The following is a 13,017-nucleotide window of genomic DNA, read 5'->3' on the forward strand; positions in this document are numbered from 1 at the left end:
GCATATCGCTTAGAAACTTCCAAAATGGAGTCCAAACGATGTAAACAAACTTGATTGCGACCGTAAATATTTTTGAAAAGCGAATTGAAGAACTATGTTTAAACGACACTCTATTATAGATATATTGTAATGTAGCGTGCGCTTATGTTTAGTCGTTGCCTTGCTGAAAACGTGAAATATTGAAAGATTTGCAAAAATATGAAAGCTAAAACATACTGATGTGGTGTCGATGACAGCTTTGTCAGTTGTCACGTAAGTTGACATGCGAGTATTATATATAATAGAAATGTCATATTGTTAGCACTGTGTGTGATATCATTATCGAACTGTCTTGAGCTCTTAAACAACAGATCCAATCAATTGTTAATTGTAAGTACCTTACTTTAGTCACAGGTAAACGATTCGGCAAATTTGTTAAGAGGACAAAGCAGAATTACCATCGATTTTGGTCCGCTGGAAATGTAAAACTTGTCAGTGTCAATGTTAAAATCATTACAGTTTTACAAAAGATACCTTGATTTTTTTCTTTCATGCTCTCTGAAACTGCAAAGTGCAAGTGATACGCATTTGCAGTGTGCTAAATAATTTTCAAATTATATGGATAATTCACCAGGCTGAAAGTTTAATGCAGACACATGTTTCATCATTATAGTGCTAATATGATGAACATTTTAATAACGTCATAATCTTGCATGATTTAAAATTGTATTGTAGCTTAACAAGTCGGAGAGAGTGACATATTTACAAAATAACCCCATGAAAATTCACAAGCTAGTTGGGCCAATGGATGTGGAGACTTACTGGCCTGACTGGATTTTTCTTATCCACAGGCTAGCGGGTCATTGGCTGTTTCAAACACTGCACATATGGCTAAAATGAGTAAATAGTAATTTTTCTCAAAACTTTTGTGGGTATCTGACAATGACTAAATCTACGACTTCAGATACTTTATTTAAAAAATCCTATGTCTGTATTTTTTCAATCTATTGAGGAAAACAGCTACATTTGACTTTAAAAATCCAACTTGCTCATGATCCAGTAATTATTTTAAAAACATGGAAAAAAGCTCACTGGAACATACCCCTGAAAATCTTCCTTTTTGACACAATATGGTCTTATAATTCCATTACCATATTATATGAAAAAAAAAAATGGTTCGAGCAAGTTTTTTTAATAAACAAAGTCTCATGTTTGTCATCTGAATATGTGATTGGTTTCTGTTACTGAATAAAGCTATGAGACAGCTTCACAATTTGTCACCCTTGGTACAAATGGGGGATATTCTAATTTCCATATTCTCCATTCATCTTGGGCACTAGGGTAGCGTGATGGTTAAAGCATTCGCTCGGCACACCTATGATCCAGGTTCGATTCTTCACATGTGTACAATGTATGAAGCCCATTCTGATGTCCTGGATGTCATATTGCTGGATTATTTCTAAAAGTGGCATAAAAATAAATCCACTTACTCCAATCTTCTTGCTGTCTGAATTCAATGACTGGAAAGGTTTTTGATATCCTTAGCTTGTCATACGAGTTGACTACATGAAGATAAGAATGTCATGCCCATGTGTAATCAATCCCTGATGACAAAGATTATGCCTTGCTGGTTGATAGAAAAATGTAACACCATAATACAGTAATATAAGTGTGTTGATGGGAAAATGTACTTCCATAATACAGTAATATAACTGTGTTGATGGGAAAATGTACCTCCATAATACAGTAATATAACTGTGTTGATAGAAAAATGTACCTCCATAATACAGTAATATAACTGTTGATAGAATTATGTACCTCCATAATACAGTAATATAACTGTTGATGGAAAAATGTACCTCCATAATACAGTAGTATAACTGTGTTGATGGGAAAATGTACCTCCATAATACAGTAATATAACTGTTGATGGAAAAATGTACCTCCATAATACAGTAATATAACTGTGTTGATGGGAAAATGTACCTCCATAATACAGTAATATAACTGTTGATGGAAAAATGTACCTCCATAATACAGTAATATAACTGTTGATAGAAATATGTACCTCTATAATACAGTAATATAACTGTTGATGGAAAAATGTACCTCCATAATACAGTAATATAACTTTTGATGGAAAAATGTACCTCCATAATACAGTAATATAACTGCTGATAGAAATATGTACCTCCATAATACAGTAATATAACTGTTGATGGAAAAATGTACCTCCATAATACAGTAATATAACTGTTGATGGAAAAATGTACCTCCATAATACAGTAATATAACTGTGTTGATGGGAAAATGTACCTCCGTAATACAGTAATATAACTGTGTTGATGGAAAAATGTACCTCCATAATACAATAATATAACTGTTGATGGAAAAATGTACCTCCATAATACAGTAATATAACTGTGTTGATGGGAAAATGTACCTCCATAATACAGTAATATAACTGTTTTGATGGAAAAATGTACCTCCATAATACAGTAGTATAACTGTGTTGATGGAAAAATGTACCTCCATAATACAGTAATATAACTGTCTAATGTTTCACAATATTCTCTCATTAATCTGTTGTGTCTGGCTGTAAGGATCTGTGAAGAAGGGATGCAGTTCAGTAGTCGGGAATTCTTAAACAAATACTTCACCTTAATACTGTACATTATAGTCTGTTTTGCAGTGAAAATGCACTGCTGAATTTTTTAAACAAATAAGTCAATCAAATAAAGTGAATTAAGATTCCAAATCCTCATAATTTAACCTTGCCAACTAAACTTTTGAATCTCAGAATTTTATTCAACTTAGGACAAAAGTTGTTTAACAAATGATCATAGTTTGAAATTGCATTATTTGTTTGTGTTACAAGGGGGTATGCAGATTAAATGAAACACCAAGAAGAAGAAGGGCTGGTCTAAGTTAACGCTTATCACATACCACATGTGCATTTGTTTCAGTGTTCCAACTACTGCTCTTTCCCCCTTGTAATACAAACCAATAATAACAATTTAAATCTATGGTCATTTGTTGATCAGTTTTTATGCTAAGTTGAATAAAATTCTGAGATTTAAATGTTTGATTGGCAAGGTCAAATTATGGGCATTCACAGTCTTTTTTTCATTTCATTTCATTTATATTTTTATTTAAAGTGAAACTCATCAGTACATTTTCACTGCAAACAGACTATAGTGGTGTGAAATTTTTGTTATTTTCATTTTGAACAAAATCTCCTCCCATACACAACCACCTTGGGTTACTCACGTGGCTGTTGAAAAGAAATATGATACATCATGATAATTTCTCTTGTCATGCAACGATGACCTTGATAACGAACTCAAGTATAGTTCTACTATATTGTTATGCTAAAGAAATTTCATCTGCTTTGAATTATCATGACACTGGATTGAATGTATATCTTTTTGTTATATCTGAATGTCATGAAATATTACATGACAGAGTGAGCTAACAGTGGCAGGATTTTAGAAGCTTTTACTGTTGGAAAGTAGGGTGTTATGGCTTAAAATATAAGAGTCAACGGTTAAGAGGTGTAATTCTCTTAAGTATATGATGGGTGTAAGTAATTTAAGATGACTGACATTTTGATGAACAAACAGTTCTGTCATGGGTTTTAATCTGCAACATGGCTATAATATGTGTTGTATTATTTTCCAGAAATTAAAAATGCCTTCCACCATTGCCCCAATCAAGCTGACGAGGAACAATTCAATCCGCCCTGCCAGTGGATTACGGTATGGAAACTTTGAAGGGGTGACACATCTTCCTCCTCTTAACACTGGTGGGAGATACACTGACTTCAACTCACTCAATAATCAGCAGATATTCAAGACAGTGTGTGAGTGGTTTGAAGCATGGAGGCCTTGGCAGCAAAGAATCTCACTCTGTGGCATTGCAAACAGGTAAATATTTTCAGTGTCGATCTTTGTTACTGGAATTTGGAATACAACTCGCTGCAATTTAAAGGGACTGTTTAATAATTTATGTCTAAACAGGTGATGCATGTACAATATGACTGACACCAAAAAAAACAAAGCAGGTGAACACTCCCCACCCCACACCCCACACCCCACACCCCACACCCCACACCCCACACCCCACACCCCACACCCCACACCCCATACCCCACACCCTATCATATGTCATGTAAAAAAATCATGCCCAACCCACCCCAGCCCCTCTTTACATAATTTTAAGCATACTATTTTAATATATGTATATACAAAATTGATTAACCCCAGTTGCATGTGTACAAAAGTATTGATCCCCTACCCCCATGAACAAAATGGTCGAAACTCCCCCACCCCATACCATTTCAGTGGTGAGTCGTAAGTATTTAACAAGTATCTGATGCAAAGTGTTTGTCACACTACTAAATGCTACATGTGATATTTTGAATGGCATGTAACTCCCTTCGTGATGACATGAAGCAAACTATGATAAAATGTTGGGAACTGCAGCTGCAGAAAATACAGATTAGTATTTATGTTGAGGGTGGAAGATGAGATACTAGACAGGATGGCAAGGTTTATTTCTCTTAACCTGCCAATATACAGTCATCTCTTGCCTTAATACGAGTCTTGGGGTCCATGGATGACATGCCAGTTTGATATCAGACATCCACAGTATTGGCAACGTGGAATGTAGGTTGGGTAACAGCTCACTTATCAAGAACAAACATAGTCACATATGTACACATGAAAACATACATGCATTGTGCATGGTAACAATACTAAAATGGAAATGGTTTGATTGAGGAAAATAAAATTGTACCAAAGCATTTGTGTGTACCAAACTTGTGAAAATATCAACCGTTTATAATTCTGGACTAAGATGTGTTCTATACAGTGATATATATTCAGTATAAATTTTGATGGAAGTGTAATTTCATCAGTAAACATAGACTGGATTATGGATCACAACTTTCATGTCTTCTCTCACCTGTTCAGGTGCTCATCTCATCAGCTGGACGTCTTGGCAACCACACTGGAACCAGTCCGACATCGTGACTATGTGACAGCGTCACGACAGAGATACCCATCAGCTTCCTTTAGGAGAGTTCAGCAAGTCCATAGGATTCATCTTGACTCTAAACCAAACAGAAAGTCTCAGAAGAAGAAATCAAAATCACCAGTGCATGATTCAAATATCAAAAGTAAAACTGGAACAGTTGAAAAATCCCATGCCCCCAAATCGAGTGAACGGAAAGTTAGGAAAGTTAGTAGAGCCAACTCTAAGTTATCGACCGTTTCAGTAACATTTGCAGATGATGTTAAACCAGACAAAGAGGAAAATGCCCCAGTAACACCCGTTCAAGTATTAGACTCTTTTGCAGACCAGCTAGCTCAAGGAGTATTGCAATCAGCATTTCAGGAAGTTGCAACAATAGAAAAAATTGAAAAGAGGGAATTTTCAAAATCAAAAGTGAAAGATGAATCTGAAAACATTGCTGAAGGAAATGGTGATAATGAGTTTAAGGCAGAAGGTGGAAGTGGGGGCGAAGACGGCGATAAGGATGAGGAAGAAGAGCGCCTTGAAGTGGAGAGTATGGATTCGGATGTGGAGAGCACTGAGGTGTATAGACAAGAGGACAGTGAACCACGGGAGGACAATGGTCATGCAATATCCAGTATTCCGGGAGGGCAGAATGTCAAGATTAATCAGAAATTCCTTCTGAAGAAGTATGGCAGAAGAAAGGGAAGTACAAGGTTCCTGGGTGGCAACATTCAGCTGAAGACTGGGTCCAGGAGGAGCAGTGCTAGCATCAGGACGACCTCCAACCACTTCAGACATAGTGCATTTGGATCTTCTGCTGTCAGCACTCTCGAGTTCTTTTCTCCAAGGCGTGTGCTGGGTATGTATGTACAGTTTTAGCATGGGCACAGATGTGTTGTGGGAACGAGGAATAATATTTCGCATCCCTGTAGATGCGGTGAATTGTTTTTCTGCATGCATTCTTTTCATTTGTGCATTCTAGTCGCACATTTCATCATTTGTATCTGCGGCTGAAGAGTTGATACTTTCTGTAAATTAGTTTTGAAAGGTGGATGTATGAAAAGTCAGATATGTAAATTATTTCCAAATGGCAACAGTAGAAGTATAAATGTCACTTGAGGTGTACACTTGTAGTTAAAATATAAGAATCCATGTCAACGTAATTTAGTGCTGATTTCACTACTCCAGGTGGACCGATGCAGTGTGAGATCCGTCAGGGGCCGGTTCAGAAACCGGTGGGGGTGACTGACCTGCCAGTGCCGATGCCCCAGTCCTACAAGAGCATTAAGTGGTGGCCTGAGACCCCTAACACTGGCAGGGCTTTCAAGAAGGCTAAACGATCAGACCTGTCTGGTAATTTCAGAGATCAGCTGGCTCAGATTTGGGAGGTAAATACCTTAAATTGATGTCTGCTTCTGTTCAGGAACTAATTATTTGAAACACCAATTAGCATGCTATGCTTGCTATTTTTTATATTAATATTTCAAATGAAGCTCAAAGGTGTTCAGTGTCATCGGTGACAAATACATAGGACAACATGTCCAAGAAAGTTACAAAAGTGAAAATAGCACATAGTGGGTCTAATGATGAAAGCTGTGGTGGGGTAGTTGAGTGGTTAAAGCATTTACTTGTTACACTGAAGACCTTGGTTTGATTCCCTACATGGGTACGATGTGATACTGCTGGAATATTGCTAAACTCGCGCACGCACGCACGCATGCACGCACGCACGCACGCACGCACGCACGCACTCACTCACTCACTCACTCACTCACTCACTCACTCATGCTAATGACATTTTTGAAAATAATGTTTTATTTTTTTTATTCACTTGTAAAAAATGAAACTAATAAGCGTACATACTAAACTCGTAATATTCCCTTTTTCATTAGATAATTATGTTATCAAAAGGTGCTTATTGTCTGGTACCTAAGCATGAGATATGTTGCTAGAGTAAAAGAATAAGGACTCTATGCATCCAAAGCTCCTTAACTCAGTTGTATCTGTTAATAGTTTTTGGTTATTTTCTGCAATTATGTGGAGTTGTGTGCCTCTCTCTGTTACATTTGTAAACTACTTTTATAACAAACTCAAAAGGATCACTGATTTTAATTCATCATAACTATTGTTTGTTACAGACATTTTGACTAAAATATACAAGTTGCCAGGACGAAAAACGTGCACTGTGTTATATCTGTCAATTTATTGAAAGTGTACATGTGTCATAAATATAGCTGAGTGTTTAATATAGCTAACAGTGTCCCTAATGTGGTTCTTCTTGCTAAAATGTGTTCCTAGTTATATCAGCCTAGTCTCTCTTGTATTCAACCTCCAGTGGCTATCAGAGTGGGAGGAATTTGAGCGTATAGCGCTACTGAAGGAGATTGTCAAGGTGTGTTCTGTGGTGCTGCTGGAGTATCTCGTCTCCCACATCAATCAGAAGTAAGTTTATTCAAACTAGAGCATTCCATCAGTTTTGTACTGTAGCTCAACAGTTTGAAAATTCAAATGACCTTATACCATGGTCTTGTTTTCTGTTGTCCATTTGTAAACATCATCTTTACATAAACAAGTGACTGGACCTTGGAATCTCTAGCATCACATGCTTGTATCTACCAGTGATGATTCCAAAATATGTGAAAGATTTTTAAATCTGATTTTTTATGTGTTGTCATCTTTTAACAAGGATATATTGAATATCCAGCACTTTTGTTCAAATTTGGTATTAAAGTACTTAGAAGTGTGACTAAGCATATTTTATGTCTTCCATTTTCAGCAAATATTTAAGATATTTACAATCTGACTAAGTTCTTGAAGTTTGAAAATGCATTTTTTTTCTGTAAATATATCAGAAACCAATAGAAAATTTGTGCTTAAACTTCACGTTCTTGTTCCCAAAGTGATGAAGCTTGAATTCTGAATCTTGAGGTTTGATGCCACTCAGCCAATGTCTAAAATGTTCATTACTTTGTAGTGGCACTAGTATGCTATGTACTGTTTTAAGACATCACATTCATTTTTTAAAGTTGAATTATTTATTATTTGCAATACTTATGGAAGTTGTACATGGGAAATATTGCCGATCACAACATTTGGTAAGGCGCTGTATGCAATAACTTTGGTATTGATTTGTTGAAAACATATCCAGGTGAAACTATTTTTTGTGTAACAGGCTCTACTACTCATCTACACTATAATTATGGACTGAGTTTTCTTTCCAGGATTCGTGATGAGACTGACATCAACCGATTGATGGATCGCACATTGTTGTACATATTCTCCTGTCTGCCTGCTCGGGAGATAGATGTTGCCTCTCAGGTATGCACAATTTGGAAATAATTACAGTCATTTAACCTGTATGAATAATCTGTCTAAATTGGACAAGGTGACTGAAGGTTTGTCTGCTTTAGACATAGGTCAAGATTAGCAATATCATAGAAAGAGTTATAGCCCCTGGCGGTGCAATATGGCCTCCCAAAACTGAGACCATGGTAAATATGACAATCATTTATGGATTTGTGTTCTACAGATTCCAGTGCATTACATACTAAACATTGTACATTTTCAGCTTTTTCAGCATTACAAGGATCCATATGCTAAAACCATTGTTAATACTGAAGGCTTTCTGACTGTCTCAGACAATGTGTTGTTAACTGGCTTCCCCATGTTATGGCAGTCCCAATCCCCACTGTGTAAAAACACTTCCTCACACTTGTATATATGTCTCTTAATCCTCATTCTCTTTATCACCTGCTTAAGAACAGTGTTTGAACCTGCATCAAAACATCAATCACACTGTAGTAAAAGATTGGTCTTCCATATGTTTTTATCCTTTCTTACTGCTCCAATTTCTAAATGCCCTTCAAAGAATGAAAATAATGCTAATTTTGATGAACAACTCCAGCACAAGATGTTTGTTTCAGTTGGCAAAATGCAGTACATGATTGGGGACCATAAAAATAACAATAATAATGTTTTTGAAAAAAATGCTAAGTTTAGCTGTCAAACATCAGTGCTAGGTAGAGTTTTAAATGCAGCCAGAAGAGAATGTGGAACTTCTACCCCATGTATATGATGACCCTCTTTCATATCCCCCAAGGTACAAAAAAATACCATTAAAGTCATGGTTAGAATTGATCTTTATTAAACCATGCTTGTCATAAAAGATGACTACAGTGATTGGGAAGTCAGCCTTGCTGACTTAGTTCACATGTCACCAGTTCCCATTTATGAAGATCGATGCACATGCTGTTGATCACTTGATTATCTGGTCCTGACTTGATTATTTGCAGACTGTTACCATTTTGCTGAAATATTGCTGAAAGGGACATAAAACAAAAAGTAGGGTTTGTAGATTGTTTTATGTGATGTAAATTAAAATTAAAAATTCCTAGACTCCATGTTCATGCGGACAGTTCCATTGCTGTTGATTGTTGCTGTTTATTGGATTTGCAAATTAAGATGTTCCCTGGTTCCCTTTAGGTGTGTCGCAGATGGCGGTTCTTGTGTGCCACTGACGAACTCTGGATGTACAAGTGCCTCGAGATGGGTTCGTTGACTCTGTGTTATGTTTATGAACGTCCTTGCTGTTTTGTTGTAGTAGTTTTCTTTGAAACACTTTATGACCTAAATGTATCAATCTAACTGTCACGATCTAACTGTCATTCATATTGTCATCCATGGAGCTTGTGCTCTGAACTACTGCACCAGATTCACAGTTTATAATTGATCCTCTTCTTCATATCAGTTTTCCAAAAGATTATAATATATATTATTACCTACGAGGGCAAACATATCGGGGTTCATATTTTTCATACCCTAGGGCAAAATATCACTTTGTCATGGTGATGTGAGTCTTTTTTGTGACATCATTGTATTCTACATGCGGTGACAGCGGGTAGCCAGCCTGTGTTTGAAAGTAGATTTGGGTTCATTTTCCTCAATTTGATGACCTCGGTAATAAACAGAATATTATATTTGTCCCTCATTTGGGGCATACCAACATTTAGACACTCATTTTGTAAACATAGTATAATATCCTCTATTTATGTGATACATGGTTGCTCTCAGTGACTTGCCCACAATGTATGAAGCCCTATTCTGGTGTCCCCCTGCGATGATATTGCTGGAATATTGCCATAAGTAGTGTAAAACGATACTCATTGACTCTCAGTGACAATTAAATGGTGATGTCAAACAGGATACTGTGCACTTCTGGTTAAAGTGTTTGTGTATTATGCTGAAGTCCCAGGTTTGATTCCTACAATGTTTGAAACCCTTTCTAGTGTCACCAGCCATAATATAAATGAATTATTGCTAAAAGAGTAAAAGCTTGCTCACTTACTCATTATTGTATGATGATGTCATACAGCTCTATGATTTAATTTTTTATGTTATTCAACACTGACATTTGAACGATGATGTCATACTGGGTTACTCATACAGTGCTGTGATGGCAAATTTGGTTACTCCTCATTTACAAATGAATGATGCTGTGCTATGATGTCATCTAACTACGTTACTCTGCAGTTACAATTAAATGATGATGTCTAACAACTGGGTTACTCTGCAGTTACAGTTAAATGATGATGTCTTACAACTGGGATACTCTGCAGTTACAATTAAATGATGATGTCTAACAACTGGGTTACTTTGCAGTTACAATTAAATGATGATGTCTTCAAACTGGGTTACTCTGCAGTTACAATTAAATGATGATGTTTCACAACTGGGATACTCTGCAGTTACAATTAAATGATGATGTCTTACATCTAGGTTACTTTGCAGTTACAATTAAATGATGATGTCTTACAACTGGGATACTCTGCAGTTACAATTAAATGATGATGTCTAACAACTGGGTTACTTTGCAGTTACAATTAAATGATGATGTCTTACAACTGGGATACTCTGCAGTTACAATTAAATGATGGTGTCTCACAACTGGGATACTCTGCAGTTACAATTAAATGATGATGTCTTACATCTAGGTTACTTTGCAGTTACAATTAAATGATGATGTCTTACATCTAGGTTACTTTGCAGTTACAATTAAATGATGATGTCTTACAACTGGGATACTCTGCAGTTACAATTAAATGATGATGTCTTCAAACTGGGTTACTCTGCAGTTACAATTAAATGATGATGTCTTACAACTGGGATACTCTGCAGTTACAATTAAATGATGATGTCTTACATCTAGGTTACTTTGCAGTTACAATTAAATGATGATGTCTTACAACTGGGATACTCTGCAGTTACAATTAAATGATGATGTCTCACAACTGGGATACTCTGCAGTTACAATTAAATGATGATGTCTTACAACTGGGATACTCTGCAGTTACAATTAAATGATGATGTCTTACAACTGGGATACTCTGCAGTTACAATTAAATGATGATGTCTCACAACTGGGATACTCTGCAGTTACAATTAAATGATGATGTTTCACAACTGGGATACCCTGCAGTTAAAATTAAATGATGATGTTTCACAACTGGGATACTCTGCAGTTACAATTAAGTGATGATGTCTTACAACTGGGATACTCAGCAGTTACAATTAAATGATGATGTCTCACAACTGGGATACTCTGCAGTTACAATTAAGTGATGATGTCTCACAACTGGGATACTCTGCAGTTACAATTAAATGATGATGTCTTACAACTGGGATACTCTGCAGTTACAATTAAATGATGATGTCTTACAACTGGGATACTCAGTAGTTACAATTAAGTGATGATGTCTCACAACTGGGTTACTCTGCAGTTACAATTAAGTGATGATGTCTCACAACTGGGATACTCTGCAGTTACAATTAAATGATGATGTCTAACAACTGAGTTACTCTGCAGTTACAGTTAAATGATGATGTCTTACAACTGGGATACTCTGCAGTTACAATTAAATGATGATGTCTTACATCTAGGTTACTTTGCAGTTACAATTAAATGATGATGTCTAACAACTGGGATACTCTGCAGTTACAATTAAATGATGATGTCTTACAACTGGGTTACTCTGCAGTTACAATTAAATGATGATGTCTCACAACTGGGATACTCTTCAGTTGCAATTAAATGATGTTTCACAACTGGGATACTCTGCAGTTAAAATTAAATGATGATGTCTCACAACTGGGATACTCTGCAGTTACAATTAAGTGATGATGTCTTACAACTGGGATACTCTGCAGTTACAATTAAATGATGATGTCTCACAACTGGGATACTCTGCAGTTACAATTAAGTGATGATGTCTTACAACTGGGATACTCTGCAGTTACAATTAAATGATGATGTCTTACAACTGGGATACTCTGCAGTTACAATTAAATGATGATGTCTTACAACTGGGATACTCAGCAGTTACAATTAAATGATGATGTCTAACAACTGGGTTACTTTGCAGTTACAATTAAAGGATGATGCTAGGTTACTCGGTAATTACAATTAAATGATGATGTCTTACAACTGGGTTACTCTGCAGTTACAATTAAATGATGATGTCTCACAACTGGGATACTCTGCAGTTACAATTAAATGATGATGTTTCACAACTGGGATACCCTGCAGTTAAAATTAAATGATGATGTTTCACAACTGGGATACTCTGCAGTTACAATTAAGTGATGATGTCTTACAACTGGGATACTCAGCAGTTACAATTAAATGATGATGTCTCACAACTGGGATACTCTGCAGTTACAATTAAGTGATGATGTCTCACAACTGGGATACTCTGCAGTTACAATTAAATGATGATGTCTTACAACTGGGATACTCTGCAGTTACAATTAAATGATGATGTCTTACAACTGGGATACTCAGTAGTTACAATTAAGTGATGATGTCTCACAACTGGGTTACTCTGCAGTTACAATTAAGTGATGATGTCTCACAACTGGGATACTCTGCAGTTACAATTAAATGATGATGTCTAACAACTGAGTTACTCTGCAGTTACAGTTAAATGATGATGTCTTACAACTGGGATACTCTGCAGTTACAAT

General features: G+C 36.2%; 1 protein-coding gene across 1 annotated transcript in view; it reads left to right on the top strand.

Annotated features, from left to right (window-relative positions):
* The first annotated feature begins 2 nt into the window (after window positions 1–2).
* The window catches only part of LOC137294245 (uncharacterized), a 115,308-nt gene continuing 102,293 nt past the window's right edge, over window positions 3–13,017 (top strand). Inside the window, exons 1-7 of the mRNA XM_067825241.1 lie at window positions 3–252; window positions 3,661–3,905; window positions 4,953–5,857; window positions 6,187–6,386; window positions 7,334–7,440; window positions 8,220–8,316; window positions 9,481–9,547. Coding sequence (XP_067681342.1) covers window positions 3,670–3,905; window positions 4,953–5,857; window positions 6,187–6,386; window positions 7,334–7,440; window positions 8,220–8,316; window positions 9,481–9,547 — 1,612 coding nt within the window. The 5' untranslated portion in view covers window positions 3–252; window positions 3,661–3,669. The remainder of the gene's footprint in view (window positions 253–3,660; window positions 3,906–4,952; window positions 5,858–6,186; window positions 6,387–7,333; window positions 7,441–8,219; window positions 8,317–9,480; window positions 9,548–13,017) is intronic.

This window comes from Haliotis asinina, chromosome 8 (genome assembly GCF_037392515.1).
Source record: "Haliotis asinina isolate JCU_RB_2024 chromosome 8, JCU_Hal_asi_v2, whole genome shotgun sequence".
Taxonomy (NCBI): domain Eukaryota; kingdom Metazoa; phylum Mollusca; class Gastropoda; order Lepetellida; family Haliotidae; genus Haliotis; species Haliotis asinina.